Raw genomic sequence first — 20,558 nt, 5'->3', positions numbered from 1 at the left:
TTTGCATTTGTTTACCATATTTTTTATTTCACTGTTCATCGGGGAGCATTTGAGCTCGGGAGCAGATACTCTGCATCCTAATTACTTATATTTTTCTAAAATGGGGCTCCTTGGTTAAAGAATAATCTTAATTTTGTTTTTCAATAGATTCTTAAGGAAAACGCTCGCACTCAACCGACTGATAACTAATCGTGTGTCGGTCACGAAGGTATTGTTGCGGTGGCAACACAGGGCATGTTGCAACAATCAAAAAACGGCTGGACTATTTGCAAAGGCGGGTGCAACATGTGTCATGTTGCAAACCTCCAAGCGTCAAATGGCTCATATTGCAAACGCTCGTGAGCTAGGCTAACGAGGACCAAATTGAACGCGTGTCGCGCGATGAATCCAACAACTCTGGAGGTGGCCGATCTCATCCGTGCGGAAGTCGACTGGCGCGTTGCGCGTGACATAAATTAATCGTAAACATATTTGTAATCATGAACAACAAGCTCATGAACACACTCATGATCATTATTGTGCATAACAAAAGAAAAGAAAACCCTTTTGTCTAACCTAGCTATTTCGCGCGTAATTGTATTATTTCAAAACTTTAGAAACCTCGATAGCGGCAGCAAATTCAACGCCGCCTTAGCTTCCAACACTATTTGCCAAATGAAAAACCTGTCATTTTTCATATCATTTAACATACCTGCCACCGTGACACAATCCTATCAATCCGTGTCGGCTTGCAGATCCAGTCGATGCATAGGCATATGCCTTCAAGACAATCTAGCGCTTCTGCTTCTTCCATGTTGAAGCATCCCGGCAGGACTCTGCTCGATGAGAGTACTACTTCAACGTGTCCATCTCTGATTACCCATGCACGCCACTCCATCTACTTGGTTAAAAGTTTCATCCTTATTAATTTTCACCCAACTCCGCTAGAGGCGATGTCCAACATTCGACCACTTATCTTTCGCAATAGAAGAATACCGAACAAATGCACCGATAAGTTCCTTGCCTTTTGTATCAACTCAACTATCTTGCACTATACCCATGTTTAGCTCCGAGGAGAGAGTAAACATAGCTTCCAAAGAACGACTTGGGTGCAACAATGGTGAACTCTTCTTTTGAAGAAATTGATATCATTCCTCATATACCATGCTCTCCAAAAAAGTAGGAATACCTATGATCTGGTGGTGGCGATGACTCGGTCTACTAGTAGGAGAAGTGGCCAGTCTTGGTCGGTACGTGAAAAAGACTCCTCCCTTGAAAAACGGCTAGATTTCCCTCATGACATAGTGCAAGACGCTTGTCTTGGTGCACCTTACAACCGCACGGAACCTCCTTTCCCCGAACCACAATGCATCCTTTGACTTGGACGAGAGATCTGCTATACCCAACGTTCACCGGTCAAGAGAGTGCAGCCATTGCAATACCTGTGATGTGGGCCGTGTGGAGTAACTGAAACAAGGAGATTAAATACCAACCCAACCGCTCAATGGAGATCATAGAAGGGCTTATCAGAGCATTGGACGGGCCGGCGAAGCTTACTACCGATGGGGCTATTGACGTCTCGAAAGGGTGTGCGGGAGCAAGTATGGTGGCGCGAGATCACAATGGAGCCTTCATTGCAGGGAGGTGTGCTCAATGTATGGGTGTTACGTCACTGATCCTTTTGTTTGTGAAGCCCTAGCTGCCGGGATGCTATGTTGTTCGCGGTTGAGAAAGGATGGACAAGGATCAAGATAGAATCTGGTTGCCAAACTTTTGTGGATGATTTGCATGGAGGAAAGGATAGGCCGACTAGGGGTCCTTTAATCAGAGAGACGCACGCCTATGTCTCGCATTTTCAGGGGTTTGAGATGAAGTTGAACGGAAGAGATGCAAAAATGAGATGGCCGATACTTCAACAAAACACGCTCTTTACGTTGGCATGCAAAGTGTAACATTTGATGTAATCCCTGAATTCTTGAGCGCCATCATGCACTCGGACTCGTACGTTCAAGGGCTGTACTTAAAAAGAAAAAGAAAAAAGCAGTAGAACAAGTAGTAGCTGGATTAGCCGCCAGACTCTCGTCCCGGCTCGTTTGTGTCTCCAAGGCTTCCGTCGTGAACTTGTAGGCAGAAACCTTGCAGGCTTGGACTTGTCAGGGCGTGCTTCGCCCAAAGCCGAGGACCGTGCAAGGTGCGGCGCAAACGCGAGGAAGCCCCGAGCTTGACATCCACAAGGAGGAGACCTGCACGGCTTTGCCAGTGATCCATTAATCAATCTTAGATGACTCTTTAACTCATTAGCCGCTAGGCAGAAATCTCAAGCCTGGCTCACCGGCGAACAAGTTTGTATGCCAAATCTTTAGTTAACATTTGATGCCGATGGCACTGCGGTGTGCGAGCCGAGTGGCACCATCCGCGCAATTCCATGGGGACAGAAGCCACAGAACTGGAAGGCTTTGCCACTGGCAAACCGCAACCGGGTCTTCCTTTCATACCACCACCACGGCAGTTCATCGGAAGCTGCAGATTCTCTTCGTCTTTTCATTCGTTTTGGGCAGACAGATGAGAAAGAAAGCGATGGAGCCGTGCAACGATAGAACCGGGTAATCAGGGAGGAAAGTTCCATCAGCTTCACCGTCCAACCCTAACCCCCGGACCTGGCGCTCCTCAGGCGTCTAAAATGGGCGCTAGGAGACGAACGCCCCAACCACCACGGTACAATGGCTAGGCTAGCCAATTCTCTCTTCTTGTAGACGTTGCCTCCTTGTGAGGCGATGCTTTGCTTGCTTGGTACAAGAGCGCGATAAAGGTCCTATCCTATCTCTATGTACGCAAGAAGCAAGCGAGGAAATGGAATCGAGCTCATGTGCCCGCAGACTGCAGCACTTGTACGCGCACAGCAATACGAAAGATACCTACGAAAACGCGTGCGTGCGTGCCAAGCCAAGGATGACTGATTGGCTGCCGTGACTCACCATCTCTTCTCGAAGTGGCACATGGACTGTTTCCTAACCAAGTGCCACCCGAGGGAGGGAGCATGAAGAGCAACTTCAGATCATTCTTTAAAAGAGAAAAGAGATGTATAGCAGCATCCAGTTGAGATTAACCTTCAACGCAAAGCATCCACGAGAGATATCTCAACGCCTACATCTTCTTTTTCCACCTATATCTTCTTCACATGTCAAATCTACACCAGACAGACAGACATCAATTCATGTCGCACAACAATGTTCACCCGCGGCACCTGCCGCCCCGACCCAAGTTCCACCACCCCCAGAATGATCTGGAGAGACTCTAGGTTCAACCAGGATTACCAAGCGACGCGGAGCTATGGTTATTTCATGTTCGGCTTTGGTGAGTAGCGAAACGGGGACGCGCGGGGGCCATCAGACATGCTCCTCATCGGCTGCTGCCCGTTCGCGCTTGCGCGGGCAAAAGACCCGTGCACCTTGAGGCTATGGCTGTTCCTGCCATTCATGCTGCTCGAATGTGCCATCCTCTCCGCTTGCATCGTCTGGTAGAAGTAGGAGGAGCTGGCCATGTCCTTGAGGTTCAGCAGTGGCTTGAGAGCTTCGACCACTTGGCTCATAAGCGGCCGGGCTTTGGGGTCCCGGCTCAGGCATGCGCGTGCCAATTGTGCTGCCTTCTGAGCACCTTTGACAGAGAAATTGCCCTCCAGGCGAGGGTCCACTAGCTTGTAGAAACGCTGCCTCTCTCCTAGGAGGGGGCGCGCCCACTCCACAAGGTTGTGCTCGCCGTTTGGGCGGTTCTTGTCCATTGACCTTCGTCCTGACATCATCTCAAGCAGCACCACACCGAAGCTATAGACGTCACTCTTTGATGTCAAATGACCTGAAATTCAGAAAATATGTTATGAAAGCTAGTAACATTAGAACAAACATCGGGTAACTGGCATCTATCTAAAAAACAATAATTGAACAATTTAACCAAGCAGCATCCCAGTCTCAAGCACCAACATTGCCTTTAAATTAAGAAGACACTGGGATCTGCATTAGCAATATAGTTGATTTTGGTAGATTGGCGCATATTATTTTTGCCAGGAAATCAGTTATACATGAGGACACTAAGGGCTTCTTGCATGAATGGATAGATGCACTCAAATTAATTACACCCGACAAAGCCAACACTACTAGTTAAACTTCTATATAATACCAAGAAATTGCTCAAACTGTATGTCTGCATTCATGCCATTTACCAGTATCCAACAAGCATCATTTCATATCTTAAGTACGTCAATGACAACGATCATATGATGCATAGTAACCTACGCAAGTACTCCAAATCTAGCTAAGTTGTTTCTGTAAGTATCTTTCACTCTTCCAGAGCTGGCAAGTAATGTCTGATGAAGCACTTACCTGTCATGACATACTCTGGAGCTGCATAACCATAGGTTCCCATTACTCGAGTAGACACATGAGTTTTGTCACCTACAGGACCATCTTTGGCAAGCCCAAAATCTGAGAGCTTTGCATTGTATTCCTGCAAGAGCAACATTTACACGTATGAACAGGATGCACCTATGTGAGTCATGTGATGCGCAATGAAATAAATTCAAGGATTCGATACTTACCGAATCTAGCAGTATATTAGATGTTTTAAAATCACGATAAATGACTGGTCTTTCTGCTTCTTCATGAAGGAAGGAAAGACCCTGTGCTGCCCCAAGAGCAACTTTCATTCTGATGGACCATGGGAGAGGAAGAGACCCTATGTATGAATTGAAATTTATGTAAGCTCCGAATTTCCACGAAATAAATAATATTTTCCAATTGAGTGATGCAATGGGCAAACACTTTGGAACATGTTATCCTCAAAAGAAAAAAATGATGAACAAAACAGGACAAAGGCTCTATGAAAATTTTAAAGCTTCAAGTGCTTGAGAACTGGTCAGTACATACTTCTGAATAGATGATTATCCAAACTTCCACGCGGCATAAATTCATATACCAGCAATCTTTGGTCATCTTCAACACAATATCCAATTAATTTGACCAAATTGGGATGGTGAAGGTTACCAAGGAAATCAACTTCTGCCTGCAAATAGAATATGGAGGAGAATCATTGGAAATCCTAATGAAATTGGATAGTGAAGATCAAAATAAACATAGCTTGAAGTAACAAAGCACATACCACCCATTCTTTGTGCCCTTGAAGACCATCATGATTGAGTGTCTTGACAGCAACTGTAAGACCTGTACCAGGTTTCACAGGCGCAGTTCCATTCTCTTCGATCCACCCTTTAAACACACATCCAAAACCCCCTTCACCGAGAAGACTCTCGGGTCTGAAGTTCCGTGTGGCGCATTTTAGATCACTGAATCCAAACTTGCGCAACTTAGAGGAAACCTTTATTTCCTCTCCAGCTTTAGATGCTGATGAACTGCTCTCTGCATTACTAGTAGATGTCGAGCCTGAGACTACTGACACAACAGGTTGGTTCCTGCTACCATTTTCTGCTGACTTTTCTGCTGTTCCACGCAATGAATAACAGTTTTAGTATTACCATAATAAGACAAGAATGTCCCGACGGTAACAATAAGAATAAACATAATTTCAATCTACACAGCCAAGTCTGAGGTATCCCCAAAGGAAAGCAAAATGTAATTTTAAGTATGGGGCATACACAAACACATACTCCCTCCGTCCCAAAATAAGTGTCTCAACTTTGTACTAGCTCCAGTACAAAGTTGCACTAAGCTTGAGACACTTATTTTGGGACGGAGGGAGTACTAAATACAATCAACTCATATAACAATACCAAACTACCTAAGAGATGTCTTGGTGCTTGGGTCTGTTCATCAAATATAATCCGATGTCTAGAGTAAGAGGTACTGGTAGAAATGTATACCCACAAGGCCACATATCTGAATCTAAGTAACCGAAGTAAACCTACATATTTCTATCACGGCATTACAGAAGAGCAAATTACAAAAAGCTGGCAGGCACAAACAAACGACCTTGCAAGTTGATGTGGTTACGCACGTTCTTGATTAGAAAGTACTACAATTTCTGGCAGCTTGAAGGAGCAAGTAGTAATGCGAGGACGTAGGTGGGGAATCAGAGCATAGATGTACTAGGAGAGGCTCAACAGAAATGCTCCAAGTGACTGTTTGACAAAGAATGGCAGTGTTGGACTTGGAGAGGTTACTAATTACCAACTTAATCTTGTTTACAATACACTCACACCAGAATGCCATTTCACATAACGGTTGCTGGTATCGTCGAGTGCAGATACCTGGTGGTACCTTTCAAGGATCAGGAAACATCTCTCTCCTAAATAAATACCTAGTTGAATAGGCAACCATTTAATCAGAAATTTCCAAAAGAAGAAGCAGAAATACGCTTCTCCTTCAAATACCTAGGTGAATAGTCTACCCGTTTTTTTTTTCTTTCACAAATTTCGAAAAAAAGAAATAGAAATAGGCTTCTCTGAAGGAGAAGGGGAGAAGTGATTCACTGTGAGCACCTGACAAAGGTAGTTATAAGGGTTATGAGTTAATAAACATGACAGAAACTACGGACCCATATGCCAACTGGAGTCCTTTCTCGTAGCTCTACATCATGCTTTAGCTCATGATTTTAGTTCCAAGGCATAAGTACAAACACAAGGCATATATCCTCGAATTAGAGGAAAATTAAGTAGCTGGCTAGACTCAGTCCTCGTATCATCCGGTACCATGTTAATATGCTATTTCTTCATGCCTAAAATTCTGAAATAATCTAGTCAGCAAGCGGAGAAGAATCAACAAGGACTGTTTGGTATTAAAGTTGTTACTTACCCAAACCAGTGCTCTTGTCTACTTTAGATTACAAACTACATAAAGAGGTCCGCTAGGCCCATATGATAAACATTGTACCAGAATTAGTACTGGCCAGCACAAGCCTAACATAACTAACTAGATTTCACAGCACGGCATAAAAATGCAAAAGTGGACCTAAATTATCTATCTGAGATCCAACCACGTATTGTTTGTAAGAAATAGTTGCCACTAGCTAAACCAAAAGGGCTTCATAAAGCGGCTATATTGATCTCTCATGCATTCCAAATATGCATTTCCATCTATGGATGAAGCAAAAGTCTTGATGAATATGATTTGAGAAAGCGGTTACTATTTTAAACATCATACAGGAGATGACATCAACAAAATCAGAGTCAGGTAGGTGAGTAACATTATATTATCAAGTTATCAACATCCATTGTGATTGCTTGTGCATGATTCTCATTAAATTGTTACAGGATTTAGTGCAACCTGTGTGAAGCAACAACATACCATGCTATTCTAAAAATAGATACTCATGAAAGCAGTCATGCCACTAGTCCCACATGTACACTTGCTATTCCAGAATCCCATCCTTCAATTTCACATTAATTAATTAGGTGATGACGACACCTGAATCTCAGCTAGAAATACGGTGCTCAATGTTCGGTAAAATTCACCAACTATTTCACGATTAATTTGTTTTGTCGGCTTGTCATACTACTAGGACATTTCTACATTCATTGCTTGACAACGTGGCTACGACCAAAGATTATTGTGCCCTGCACTAGTGCACTCACACATAGTTCACTCAACTCTCCAGCAATTTTACCACCAAAACAGACACATCCTCAGCATTAGAAATCTAACGAACTGTAACCAACTAACAGACTAACAGCTCAGCTAGAACATGCAAAACTGCATCAAACCGAAACATCCAAAACGACACCGTGAATGCGGCGCACGTCATCACCATTAACAGACTAACAGCTCAGCTAGAAATGCAGTGCTAAATATGCAATAGAATACTAGAATTCGCCAACTATTTCACAATTCATATGTTTTGTCGGCTTGTCATACTAAATACTAGGACATTTGTACATTCATTTCTCGACAACGTTGCAACGGCCAAAGATTTTTGTGCCAAGCTGTACTCACATGTAGTTCACTCAGCTCCCCAGCAATTTAACCACCAAAACACACACATCCTCAGCATTATAAGAACCTAACGAACCGTAACCGCCGACCAACTACGGCATACATTAATCAAACCGAAACATCCAAAACGACACGTGACCGGCGGCGCACGCTCGCAAGCATTAACAGCCTAACGAACTATAACCGACAACCATACGGCATCCGTTACATGGAATCTGAATCTGAACATCCAAAGCAACACTGTGGAAGAGGCACACACACACCATCAGCATTAACAACCTAACAGACTAGTATAGGCCATGACCAACTAGGGCATGCATGCATTGCATCAACCGCAGACATGGAAAGCAACACCGCGAGAGAGAGAGAGAGACATTACCGCCGTGCGTGCTGGCGCTGCTGGTGGAGGTGTCGACCTTGGAGCGCGGCTGCGGCGGGCAGTTGCCCATGGGCCAGAGGCGGATGCAGCAGCCAGTAGCGACGCCGGCGTCCTCCTCGCCGCCCTTCCGGGGCAGGCGGCGGCCTCGCCTGCTGCTGCGGCGGCACCATCCCCACCTCTCCCGCTCCTCCTCGCCAGAGCTCTCCCACCCGTCGAACTGGCCCAGCTCCGGCGGCGCGAGCCCCATGGGCTACCACCACCTCCTCCTCCTACCCCCCTCGCGAAAAGAGCCTCACGAAGATCCCGCCGCCACACCTCCAAATCGCGTCGAATCAGCTCGCTCCCCCGCACGAGCGCCGCCAGATCGGCCTCAGGGAGCAGCAAACACCCACGTCCCCCACACGCAACCGCCGAAACCCTGGCACCCCACGAAACCCAGCGCCTCCACCGAATCCCGTCAAATCACACCAATCTCCAAGCACCAGCGAGCCATCCGCCCCGAACCACCGCGTCTCCCCCGGCAGCACCCCCGCCTCCGGACCACCGCATGAGTCGCCCACCGCGCAGCCGAAGCAGGAGGCGCGGATCCCCCGGACGCGGCGGCACACCTTCTCGCTCCTCTCCGGCGGCGGCCTCCGCAGCAGGCAGCAGCTAGTCGGGGAGGGAGGGAGAGAGAGAGGGGGGAGTGGGGAATAATAATAAGCGAGAGAATAATGGATGGATTGCGCCGAGAGGGAGAGAGGGACAGGGCAGCGGAGGAAAAGCACAGATGTTCCTCGCGAGCTCGCCCCCTTTTTTTCTCCTTTCGCGAGCACGTGGCCGACGTGGACGGCTTTTCCAGCGTGCGCCGACGCGGCCGACGACGTGTGCGCCGACGTGGCCGGCGGCTCTGCGGAGTGGGACCGGGACGGACGGACGGACGGGTCTCTGCCCTGCCTGGCATTCCTTCCGAAACTGGTGGCAGCGCCATGATTGATTGGGACGGAGTGGTGGTTGCGTTTGGTTGAGCTGTTCCCTGCAAAGTTTCTTCTTAGCCGTCACGCAGAAGCGGCGACGTGATGACTAGTTTATGCATGCATGAATTTCTTCTTGCCATTTTCGGCTCTAAAGTGTAGTACAGTAGGCACGTACTTCTTTTTCTAAAAAAGTTTCAGATTTGTTATAAAGTTAATCAGCAATGCAAATGACCTTAAATATAATAAAAAATGACATCGACACCTCTAGACCACCGAACAACCACTACTGTTGTTAGATCAAGCCGCAGATGCTGCTACCCAATCGGAACCAGCTTGACCTTGTCGATGGCAACGTGCCTCTAAGGATTAACGCCCTGGAGCCGCAGTTGTTATGTCGGACTCTTGAATAGGACAAAAAACCACCACAATTGAGGACCCTAATTCAGGAAACCGCCGCCATTCAGTTTTTTTAGACCGCTAAATGCATGTTGATGCTTGATTTGACGGATAGGGCCCGCTGTCAGTGCTAACATGGCAAGAAGACTTGACATTTTTTAACGGGCCGTTAAACTGGGCGTAGGGCCCACCTGTCAACGTGCACGTACACTCTTCTCTCTCTGTTACATTCTCTCGAGCACCTTGTGTGCACTTGGCGGTCCGCGGTGGGCAGCGAGCATGGTGTGGAGCGGGAGGAGAAGGGCAAGCGCAGGGAGGATCTGGAGGTGGCGGTGCGCGGCTCGGTTTGCAGTCGGCTGTCCGGCACACGCGGCTTCCGCTGCCGCCGGCGAGCGCGGCGGAGCACGTGACGGGAACAGGAGTAGGGGAAGCGCGCGAGGAGGAGCTGGTGCACGGCTCAGTCCGCAGCGGTGGGGGCTCTGACGTCGTCGCCGGCGGTGCGTGCGTGCTCTGGTGCACGCCGGACATGGCGAAGCGCGGCGCGTGCACTGAAGGGTCGCTCGTGCACCACGTGCCCAACAACACTACCGCCGCGACTGGCCCTAGGTGCTTGCCGCCTCCTTCCTGCCGGGCGCCCTCGAGGCCATCTTCCCTGACGAGACAGTCGCCGTCGCGCCCACCGGCGTGGACAGCCTCCGCTTCGTCCACTGCGACGCGTCCCTCGACGTGGCCGCGGAGGGCAAGACCAGGAAGAACAGCCGCGGCTACAGCTACCTCCCCGGTCGGATGGCCCGCTCCTGGCGTTCTACGGCGTCATGTCGCTGGCGTTCGTCGCCCTCGCCGCGTTCTGGTTCCTGCTGTACGCCCGGTGTTGGTTCCTGCACGTGACGGGAGGAGGAGGGGAAGTGCACAGGGGGTGTTGAAGGTGGCGGCGCTGACCGCCGGCGCTGGAGGAGACGTGCCGGTGACGAGGGGATCTGGGGATCTGGCGAGCCAGATGCTGGCATGCGCTCGGAGGGTGCGAGCGCAGATCTGCGGACTGCTAGCGGGGCGGGAGCCGTGGGGAAGGAGAAAGATGTCCCCTGCGCGGTAGCTCACCGGCGAGGTACAAGGCGCGCTCTACGGCAGCGGCGCGCGTGCTGAGCTCTCCTGGCGGCGGTTGCGGGTAGAAGGAGCAAATGATGCGAACGTTTTTTTGCCAACATTCTAACGGCGCCGTCTCATTCCCGGACACATGGCACCTGACAGCGGGCCGCAGTCATCAGTTGTCCACTTAAACTGCTCTAATCAGTCAATTAGCGTTTTGTGAAAACTGTCAGCAGCACAATGATGACGGTTTTTTGAAAGAAAAAAAACGAATGGTGATGGTTTTTTGAATTAGGGTCTTCAATTATGGTGGTTTTTTGCCATTTACTCCTTGAATAGATTAAAACAAATGCCAACAAATCTCGTCGTTGCGCACACATAGCGAGAAAAACTTAACGCAGACAACAAGAATCTACACTGGAGCTTCATCTACTGTGTTTTGATGGACGAACTCGAGAAGGATCGAAGCTCGAAAGACAAACTCGAAAAGACAACTTATCATCCGCCCAAGCGCCCCACATGAGAGGATTAAAAAAACTAACTTAAACCGCTAGCCGGAGCAAAGGCACGGAGATTTATCTCTCCATCACCGGCTGCCGAAACTACTGGCAAGGAGGAAGCAAATCCACAAGACTCATCAACAAAGTTTGAAGAGAAGAGTTTGCCTGGTAGTCTGAAAACGCTCAAAGCAAAAGTCTCTGCTAGGCACGTACATTCGGCTCGAAATATTCTTGTTGACTGAGGTGGCATGTTCACGTGGACTCTCCTCCTTTCTCTCACGTGCACCGGCGGCCGGCAGCTGTACGTTTGACCAGCCGAGCCTCCTGAGACCAAGTCAACAACAGGAAACTCGAACCACGCTCACATGCATGTCACGAAAATGAAATGATCACCGTCAGAGCAAAGAACCAACACGTAATACTCCCTCCGTTCCTAAATACTCCCTCCGTCCAAAAATTCTTGTTTTAGATTTGTCTAAATACGGATGTATCAAGTCACGTTTTCGTATTAGATACATCCGTATCTAGACAAATCTAAGACAAGAATTTTGAGACGGAGGGAGTATAAGTCTTTTTAGAGATTCCACTATGGACTACATACGGAGCAAAATGAGTGAATCTACACTCTAAAATATGTCTATATACATTCGTATGTAGTTTGTAGTGCAATCTCTAAAAAGGCTTATATTTAGGAACGGAGGGAGTACTTGGTTCGAGGAGTACATAGTTAGTCATATATGATCGCACATGTCGCCTATGCTTACGCCATAAATCACGTTCTTTGATCAACTTATTATAGTGTTTCTTTTTGTGGGGAACTTATTATAGTGTTAAATATATGTCGCGTTTGTCGGTTAACTCTCCGTGTGCGTCTTCTTGCTCGTCTGCGTTTGTTTCATTCGTTATTACTATATAGGAGAACTCATCGTTGTTAAATACAAAATATTAACATCATGTCAAAGATATTTTTTGACACGATGTTAATATTTTGTAAAATCTGGATCACTCATAGTTTTACTCTACATTGTGCACACGGTTTTTAAATACAAACTTTGGTCGTTATTTTCTAGTACTAGTATATTTACAGAATACATGAAGCAAAATATGATGAAAATGCTTTGTTTTACAAATGCTCTCTCCTGATTTTGAAAAGAATGATGTTTAGACATACCCAAATTTTTTTTACCTTTAACTTCAGCTAGAATATAAATATAAATCCCAATATTTGTTGCATTATAAAAGTATCTTCCAACAATACATATAATTTTCACACATCCCTTCAAAATACTCCCTCCGGTCCCTTTTCACTCCGCGTATTAGATTTGTGTCAAGTCAAACTCAACAAAGTTTGACCAAATTTATTTAAAAAAATATCAACATCATGTCAAAAGATTTTACAAACTATGAGTAACCAGATTTAAAACTTTGGAAACAAATAAATACAAAATGCTACGTTGTTTGCGGATGGTGTTCGGGAATGCAAAATGGAATTTCACTTTTAGGAAGTGTTCAGGAAATAAATCTGACAAACTAAAGCAACCAACGATTCTGTTCTGCAATAGCATTGTCAAGAATCTGTCTCTGTTCTTTCTTTTTCTTTTTTGCACTTCTCTCGAAAAGTTGAACCACGTCAAAAATCATGTAGGAATAATGTTTTCCCTAAAAAAAATTACATGCTATGAATTTTTACCCAAACAGAACCTACATGCTATGAACTCGTCAGATTATCTACGAAATCACATGGAATGCTTGGGGTGTCCCTTGGCCGTCCATGGCGAAGACACTCTCCAGGTTACAATCTATGCAACATCATTGAACACCGGTGCTCCCTTGGCAACCTTGATGAAGACATCCTCCAAGGTAGTGTCAACGAGACCCCAGGCATGTATGCTGAGCCTGCTTTTCGCCCTCTCAACTGCATGAAAGACATCGGCTATTCTCACCTCCTGCTTCGGCAGCTCAAACTTTTGAGTGCCAGAAAGATTATAGATCTTGTTTGCACTTGGTGATAGGCGATGGACTAGCTGTTCAATCTCCGACTCTTGTTCTGGAGGTGTTGTCACTGTAAATATGTATGCACCCCCGTATCTTGCCTTCAGCTGTATGGCATTACAGTGGTAAATAATTTTAGAAGTGTTGCTACAGTAATATTTTAGATTTAAGAAGCTGATGTATACCTCTCTAGGGTTTCCAAGGCATTGGAACTCGCCATCAACGAATATGCCAAGTCGGTCACAAAGTACTTCTGCCTCCTCCATCGAGTGTGCTGTCAGATACATTGGAACAGATGATATTCATTGTTATTTTCAGATGCAGTAAAGTGGTGGACAGGGGAGTCTATGATGTAGATGCATGAGTGGACAGGGAAAAGAATCATAATTACTAGTAAGAATAATTGCACGGTTTCTCTTAGCCTCCTTCACAATGTTCCACAGGTTATTTCTTGATGCCGGATCTAGTCCTGTACTCGGCTCATCCATGTAGACAACCTAAGGAATGTTTCCTTCAGCTTCATAACCAATTTGCAAATAGATTTCTACAGGAAGGGTTGAAACTTGAAACATAAAAGCAAGAAGAATACCTTGGGGTCTCCGATTAATGATATTGCCACACTGAGCCTTCTTTTCATGCCTCCGCTGTATTTTCCCACTTGCTTATCACCAACACCACCATGAAACAGATTTACACTTTTCAGAGAATCATTAACAGCCTGGTAATGAAAGAAAAGTTGATGTGTTTAAATGGGGCCAGCAATGCTGAAAAATAATACTGTACATACATTGAGATGCTGAATAATATGGCTGATGAATGAAGATAGCAGTTTGAATTCTCTTACAATGAAATGCAAGTACAAGACCAAAACAAAGTTACAGAGATTAGATGTACCTTCACTAATGCAGCACCTTTAAGATTCTTCAACCTAGCATAGAAGAATAGATGCTCTTTTCCCGTCAATGTTTCCCAAAGTAAGCTGCATTTCAGACAAGACCAGTTACCATGAGAAGACAATGTGACGTGGGAAAGAAAGCTAATGGCCAGATGAGCTACAAGTTGCAGTAAATACTCATGCTGTGGGCACACGCCCATATTTGTATATATGTCATCCATATCCATCCTTATATCCATTCCATGTGCATAAGCAGTACCAGATGTAGGTTTAGTAAGTCCAACCATCTGAGGAAAGATCAGATCAAAGTTAATCAAGGTGTGTGGCAATACTTTATGCAACTTCCATAAAAAATGCCACTGCATGCTGTTTCAGTACTGTACCATACTAATGAATGATGTTTTCCCAGCTCCATTTGGGCCAAGCATTCCGAAGCATTGGCCTTTTGGTAGGGCCAAAGATAATCCTCGAACAGCCAGCTTGTCTGGGTTTCCGTCCTTTCCAGGATAAACCTTCCTCAGATTGTCACAGATGATAGCTTGGTTTGCATTGGAATCCATCAATAATTGCTCAACTACATGTCTCTGAATAGATATCAACGCACGAGTATTAATACAAATGTGCTGTAGAAAAAGATGGAAGTGACAAACTATGGCAGGTAACCTACTTCTTGAGCAACATCTGCTTTCTCCATATCAACGGCTACTTTATGATTCTGCTGCACAAAGCTACTTTGTAATGGTGGTGCATATTTCTTCTGCAGACATCTAAAGAAGAGTAAGGGGTTTCCGACACTGCCACCTATTGAAGAGACTTGATCCAAATAGAATGCTAACACAAGCATTAATGCCCATTCTACAGTCATTACGATCAAGATATCACGCATTCCATTGATTGGATCTTTCAAATTTTCCCACATCATGCCAGTGGCTCCCATAGCATTTCCAGAGAATGCATATTGACCAAGCTCATACAGTCCTCGATAGAGTGAAAATCCTGGTACAATCTCCATAACTAATATCCAACCACCTGAGTAGACAATACGAACCTTGTTACTCATATGGCCATATAACATATAAATCGAATTGCAGATTGGTTAGGCCAGCAACTTACGGGAAAAATTTATGTCCTCAATAAAAAAGCGGAAAAGAAAGGCCCCTAGTAAGCCAGAGCCAAATACATAGATGTAACCAATCACTGCAGCAGGGGGATAGACGAAATTTGTCACTTCCAAGAAGAAAATTTAGACTTAGATATTACAGGTTTAAGTCACTGACCTGTGGCTATCTTGACAGATGAAAAGAAAGATGCCACAAAAAAGGCAAAAGCAATCTGTAAATTTATATAGACAAAGAAGAAAACAATCTGTATGCCATAGTTATTGACTCTGAAGAAATTGAGACCTGCACAAAACAAGGTCAATTTGGAATACATATATATTTTTCCCACAAAAGCAGCTTCACGAGTAAAATTGGTTCTTTCAAGAATACTCGTGAATAAATTGTGAAAGCTCATTACCTATCAAGGATCCAAAAATCACAAAAAATGTCATATACACAACCGATAGAACGAAGAAATAACCATAAGATATCATCCAGTAAGGTCCGTCCTTCAGACCTTGCATCTTCATCATAATTTTTAACTTTTGTTGCTTCTCATACACCAGATACGTCAACATAACCTGGAAAGGAGAGTTAATTACCAAGCTCTACTGACTCTGTAATACGTTCAGCTCTTTTGAGTGCACTTAAGGAATGTTACATCTCATCATACTCACTGGGAAAAGCAGTTCAACGATCCATGTGAAGAATAGCGGACTGATAAGAGAAGAGAGGTCGAACCTATAACTTGTTCCAACTTTGGGCATATCTTTTACATATTCCAATAGCACTTCCATCCCAGGTCCTCGGATATATTTGAGATATGCATTGGATACCTATAGGAAACGAACACGATGTAAGAAAAGTTGCCATGTTCCACAATAAATTGGAATTACTCAGAGATGAATTAATGGGAAACAGAGCACATACAGCATTCACCAAGCGTGGAACTCGTAATGCTGCGATAAATGAAAATGCGGTTTTACCGCCATAGGTAGAGTTGTACCAAACGTTTATACCGAGGCCATACTCCGTTGAGCTCAAGAAGTCATAACCTGCAAAGAAGAACACAACTATAAACTATATATGGATGCAAAATAAGTGTTGCTAATGAGATTTCATTTTCATATTTGGGTAGATGGGCTCAAGCAATTATTAAGAACACGGGCAGCATTCAAGGGCCAGTTTATCAGAAGTTATTACGAAATTGTTTAACAAAATCTCACTGCTGTGCAAACCCGCTACAAATGCAAAGAGGCAAAAAATTGGTGCTACAAAGATAGGAAGATAACCTGCAATAAACTCGTTTGTTTTTCCTCCTCTTTGTATATAACCCTTTAATAATTCATCATTGATAACTGATGTACTCTCACGCCACAACAACACACCTTCAACACACTGTATATCTGGTTCATTTCATAAAGACGTCAGAGCAGCAATAACAGCAGGTCTAAAAAAGAATCCAAACAAAAGATTAACATGTCTAATTATTCTGGTCAAACAGACTACACAAAAAGTCAGTGTTCCGTAGTCAGTACCAGTAATTATAACCATACCAAGATACAAAATCCACTTTCTTGATTCACAATTAGTTTTTCTCTAACATAGTAACTAGTCAATTTGTTCCTGTCTGATTGTATTAAAAGCATAATGCAAACAAGAAAATGTGAAAGCGAATTATGAATTATTTATAATCCATGTTTTGAATAGCGGATAGCAGGTTTGTATTCTTTGTAGTGGATTAGCTTCACTATAACGGATATTGGATAGTGGGTGCTAATAGCGAACGCTATATTCCCAGATCATTTTATGAAAATATTCATCATTTTGAGTTATGTGTATAACTGTATATACATAAAGGTTTGTTGTAAAAAAACTAACATGGAATAAATACTACTCCCTCCGTAAACTAATATAATAGCGTTTAGATCACTATTTTAGTGATCTAAACACTCTTATATTAGTTTACAGAGGGAGTATGTATTTATTTACGGGACATAATACACAACACATATTGCCAAACAAAACTGCAATTTACCGAAAAAGGCTTTCGCCCCGCTTTATATATAAAGCATACCACCAGAGCACAACATCCTGCAATTTCAACTTACACATTGCTACAGCTGCTACCTCACATCACTACAAGGTACCATTGCTCTCTCGGCTGCACAATACCGCTTATTTTACTCTAGACCATCATTCTGAACCACTAATGTTTTACTCTGCCACCGCTAAACAGAAGCTACACCAACTGTCAAATATATAATATATATATATAGGAGAATCTTTATACATAAGTATGTTTTTTTTAGATATTTGCATGCTTCAGTTATTTTCCACACAAAAAGGGCATGCACTGCAACTGGTTATGAATATTCCAACATAAGATACATGTAAAGGCACTCGCAGCCACCCGACACTTAGAGTTGTACGAGGTTGTTCTGCTAGTCCACAGCAACTACCATTTGCAAAGTTTGGACCTTTTGGTGTTTCTGTATTTTCTCATCTTCTTTTATGTTTGTTGGTCATTTTGAAGCATAGGGCGTTATCGTATTTGTCATTCTGTGGTCTTCTTCTTTCTAATACAAAGATGTGCAGGTCACTTGCGTATTCAAGGAAACAGAAGGACCCATCAAAGACTGAACTATTGAAAGTCCACATCAAAATAGAGTTCCTTCAAATGCAAAAATACATTTTGCTGTAAAACAGCACGTCACATATCAACACTTAAGCTACTTTCCAGTAAAGTAATTTAAGCCTCCCAATACGAAACTGTAGATTAAATACCTTAGGGAAGGAAGTTTGAACTTACTTAGCTGGAGGGGTATGCCCCTGGCATTATATGAAATGGTCTGCGACAAGAAGGGCACGCACTGAGGCTGGAGCAGATACAAAGTATCCGAAGAAGAAAATGCAGGCTCTACCAATTGTGTATACCCTGGAATGGTGTCTGAACCCTGAGACAAATCAACGCAACCAGTACTTCCGTAAACACAACAAAAGAAGACATGCAGCTTACAAGAGAAAAAAGCTTAATTGGGCATCGAAGGAACTCACAACAACTATCCTGGAGAGAGCATCAAGATAATCTGTCACATTAAGAGTGGGAGCGAAAACAGGAAACAGACCTCCTGCAACACCTGTCGATTGGAAAACGGGAAGTACCGAACAAGTAAGATACATTGATCTTAATTTTGAACAGTTGATATGCATTGAGTTGTATTGTGGAAGCACATACTTTCAGCAAACCCCCGGTCCTTCCCAGTGATGAGGACACTGGCGGGGCAAGACAAAGAGTCACGGCATGACGGATCGGGCAAATCATCAAATGGCTGGGAGACGGTTCTGACAGCCCGGAACTGAGGCTGGGGAACCTGAATCAGTGCTGGCCACCGTGGCGGGCTGGGAATTGCGCAGCTCCAAACCTGCTCCAGCGTCGAGTATTGGACGCCACACTCCCTCTTCCTGCAGGTCCCGTACATGTCGGTGTCGACGCAGGCGCAACCGCAGTTGTACTTGGGCTTGTCGAGCTCATTGTTGATGATGTTCTGGAGCACGAGAAGCAGAACGCAGATGAGGATCGGGAAGATGGTGATGCCAATGTTTGTCTTCAGGTTCCGTTTCTGCATGGCAGTGAATGAAGAAAGTCAGATGCTGCATTACTGCATCAAGAATGTGCATGTCTATAATAAGAAATCTTAAAAGGGCATCAAGATTTTAAGAAACATGTGGCGTTTCATGCTGCCATGTACTAGTCTATAAGAAATCCTGGAAACGCCGTCAAATCCTAGAAAAGTTGGACCAACAGATTTATGCCGAACTCAGCTGGAGCCAAAAGTTCAGCGGCGCCTCTGGAAATTCTCAAAAGACGCAGGATCAACGGAACTTTCCGCGGTCGACCCACCGGCTGCATCTCCAGGAACCGTGCAGGCATACTCACAAGCACGTGGCGGGCGCACCCAAAGCGGCGTATCAACTATCAACACAGCACAGAGTAGATAAAAGCGAACAGGCAGGGGAGGAGAATTGCCTGGAGGCAGAGGTTCTTGCGGAGGAGCGCGTTGGCCTGCGTGAGGAAACCCGCGGGGCGCCTCCGAGAATCCATGGGGAGGATGGCTTAGGTCTGGAGGAGGAGGAGGCGGAGGCGGGGAGATGGGGAAGAGGAGATGCGCATGGAGGCGTTCAGAATCAGAAGAGCTGGGAATCGGGACGAAACCGAACCAGGGGTTTAACTTTACCCCGGTTATATAGCCGTCGGGCTGAAGGACTCCCGCGCCGGCCTGTGGGCGAACTTTTCTTTCTCTGGTTCTGATCATCCGCCGACCAAGCTGTTTTCCACCAACCCCTGCAGCTGTGTGGGTGTGTGTGGACTGTGGAGTATGTGACTTTTAGAAGCTTCGTGCCTAATTCTAATACTTTTCTGAATCAAATATATATAAACGTATTTTAGTGTGTTTGTTCATTTATTTTAGTCTGCATTTAATTCATATTAAAATATTCAAAATATTTTATGATCCGAAACAATATGCGATGCATATCTATATACCAATAGAAAAAGAGCGAGTTTCTCGCAAATAAAAAGAAAGAGAAAGAGCGAGTTGCAAAGATCCAACGCATCTCACCCGCTATCCAATGTTCTATTTTGCTACGATGTTTTTAGCGTGCACTAAATCATATCTAATATCAACGTCGGTGCTAACCACGTACAGTTTGTCTAATTCACATTTAGATGTTTTTTAAGGACGTCACATCTAAGCTCCCATAAATAACACAGCAATAACAAATAAAAAAAACCTGAGACAAAAAAAATAGACCACATGTGTCCTAGACAGACCCAACCACGTAACTACGTCCTACCCAATATCGACTTGCGTGCAATGCATTCGATATCTTTTACTAATATAGTGTAGTAATTATATTCTACCTAATATCAACGCGCAAACAATATCTTTCCTAATACTACTAATGTTCAATGCAATTATTGTCTTCTGTGATATGGTAACATGCATTGTACGTACACGATTACTAGTATATACGCAACAAATTTGTTAAATACGGCAAGTACTCCCATTGTAAACAGATAAAAGAAGTTCTACATACCTCTTTCTTATTCAGATGTATATAGACACATTTTACTATATTTGTTCACTCATTTCAATCTATATGTAGTTCATATTAAAATGTCTTACATTTGTGTATGAAGGTGTATCATTTTCTGCTGGGAAATATGACAAGCATTAATTCTGCCAACATTACCACACAACTGTCCGATTTGTTTCGTATTTCTTGGAGTTGTACTTGTGCTGTACGAAGAAATGAGGGCGGCGTCCCTTGGTCA

General features: G+C 44.5%; 2 protein-coding genes across 5 annotated transcripts; both read right to left on the bottom strand.

Annotated features, from left to right (window-relative positions):
- Positions 1–3,060: 3,060 nt before the first annotated feature.
- LOC123121337 (serine/threonine-protein kinase PBL34) lies at positions 3,061–8,587 on the bottom strand. 2 transcript variants are annotated; one of them, XM_044541282.1, is made up of 6 exons: positions 8,296–8,587; positions 5,131–5,468; positions 4,899–5,034; positions 4,571–4,707; positions 4,356–4,479; positions 3,061–3,831 (listed from the first exon to the last, which is right to left on the bottom strand). In XM_044541282.1, exons 1-6 carry the CDS (start codon positions 8,540–8,542, stop codon positions 3,314–3,316), a joined length of 1,500 nt encoding a protein of 499 aa, XP_044397217.1. In that variant the 5' UTR covers positions 8,543–8,587; the 3' UTR covers positions 3,061–3,313. The 2 variants fall into 2 exon arrangements, with proteins under 2 accessions (XP_044397217.1, XP_044397218.1); XM_044541283.1 differs by having other exon boundaries at positions 5,131–5,465; positions 8,296–8,573.
- A 4,154-nt stretch (positions 8,588–12,741) lies between these two features.
- On the bottom strand, positions 12,742–19,485 carry LOC123121335 (ABC transporter A family member 7). Of its 3 annotated transcripts, XM_044541280.1 has the most exons (18): positions 19,251–19,479; positions 18,459–18,843; positions 18,278–18,360; positions 18,033–18,177; positions 16,513–16,626; positions 16,151–16,275; positions 15,898–16,056; positions 15,639–15,801; positions 15,398–15,523; positions 15,234–15,317; positions 14,788–15,149; positions 14,504–14,704; positions 14,298–14,407; positions 14,120–14,204; positions 13,815–13,943; positions 13,617–13,722; positions 13,411–13,499; positions 12,742–13,332 (listed from the first exon to the last, which is right to left on the bottom strand). In XM_044541280.1, the coding sequence occupies exons 1-18, from the start codon at positions 19,323–19,325 to the stop codon at positions 13,033–13,035; spliced, it is 2,841 nt and encodes a 946-aa protein (XP_044397215.1). In that variant the 5' UTR covers positions 19,326–19,479; the 3' UTR covers positions 12,742–13,032. The 3 variants fall into 3 exon arrangements, with proteins under 3 accessions (XP_044397215.1, XP_044397214.1, XP_044397216.1); XM_044541279.1 differs by having other exon boundaries at positions 14,120–14,407; positions 19,251–19,485; XM_044541281.1 differs by lacking the exons at positions 16,513–16,626; positions 18,033–18,177; positions 18,278–18,360; positions 18,459–18,843; positions 19,251–19,479 and having other exon boundaries at positions 15,962–16,056; positions 16,151–16,281.
- Positions 19,486–20,558: the final 1,073 nt, after the last annotated feature.

This window comes from Triticum aestivum, chromosome 5D (genome assembly GCF_018294505.1).
Source record: "Triticum aestivum cultivar Chinese Spring chromosome 5D, IWGSC CS RefSeq v2.1, whole genome shotgun sequence".
In the NCBI taxonomy this organism is placed as follows: domain Eukaryota; kingdom Viridiplantae; phylum Streptophyta; class Magnoliopsida; order Poales; family Poaceae; genus Triticum; species Triticum aestivum.
Note: the sequence above shows the minus strand (reverse complement) of the source record. Positions and strands in the feature narration are given on the sequence as shown.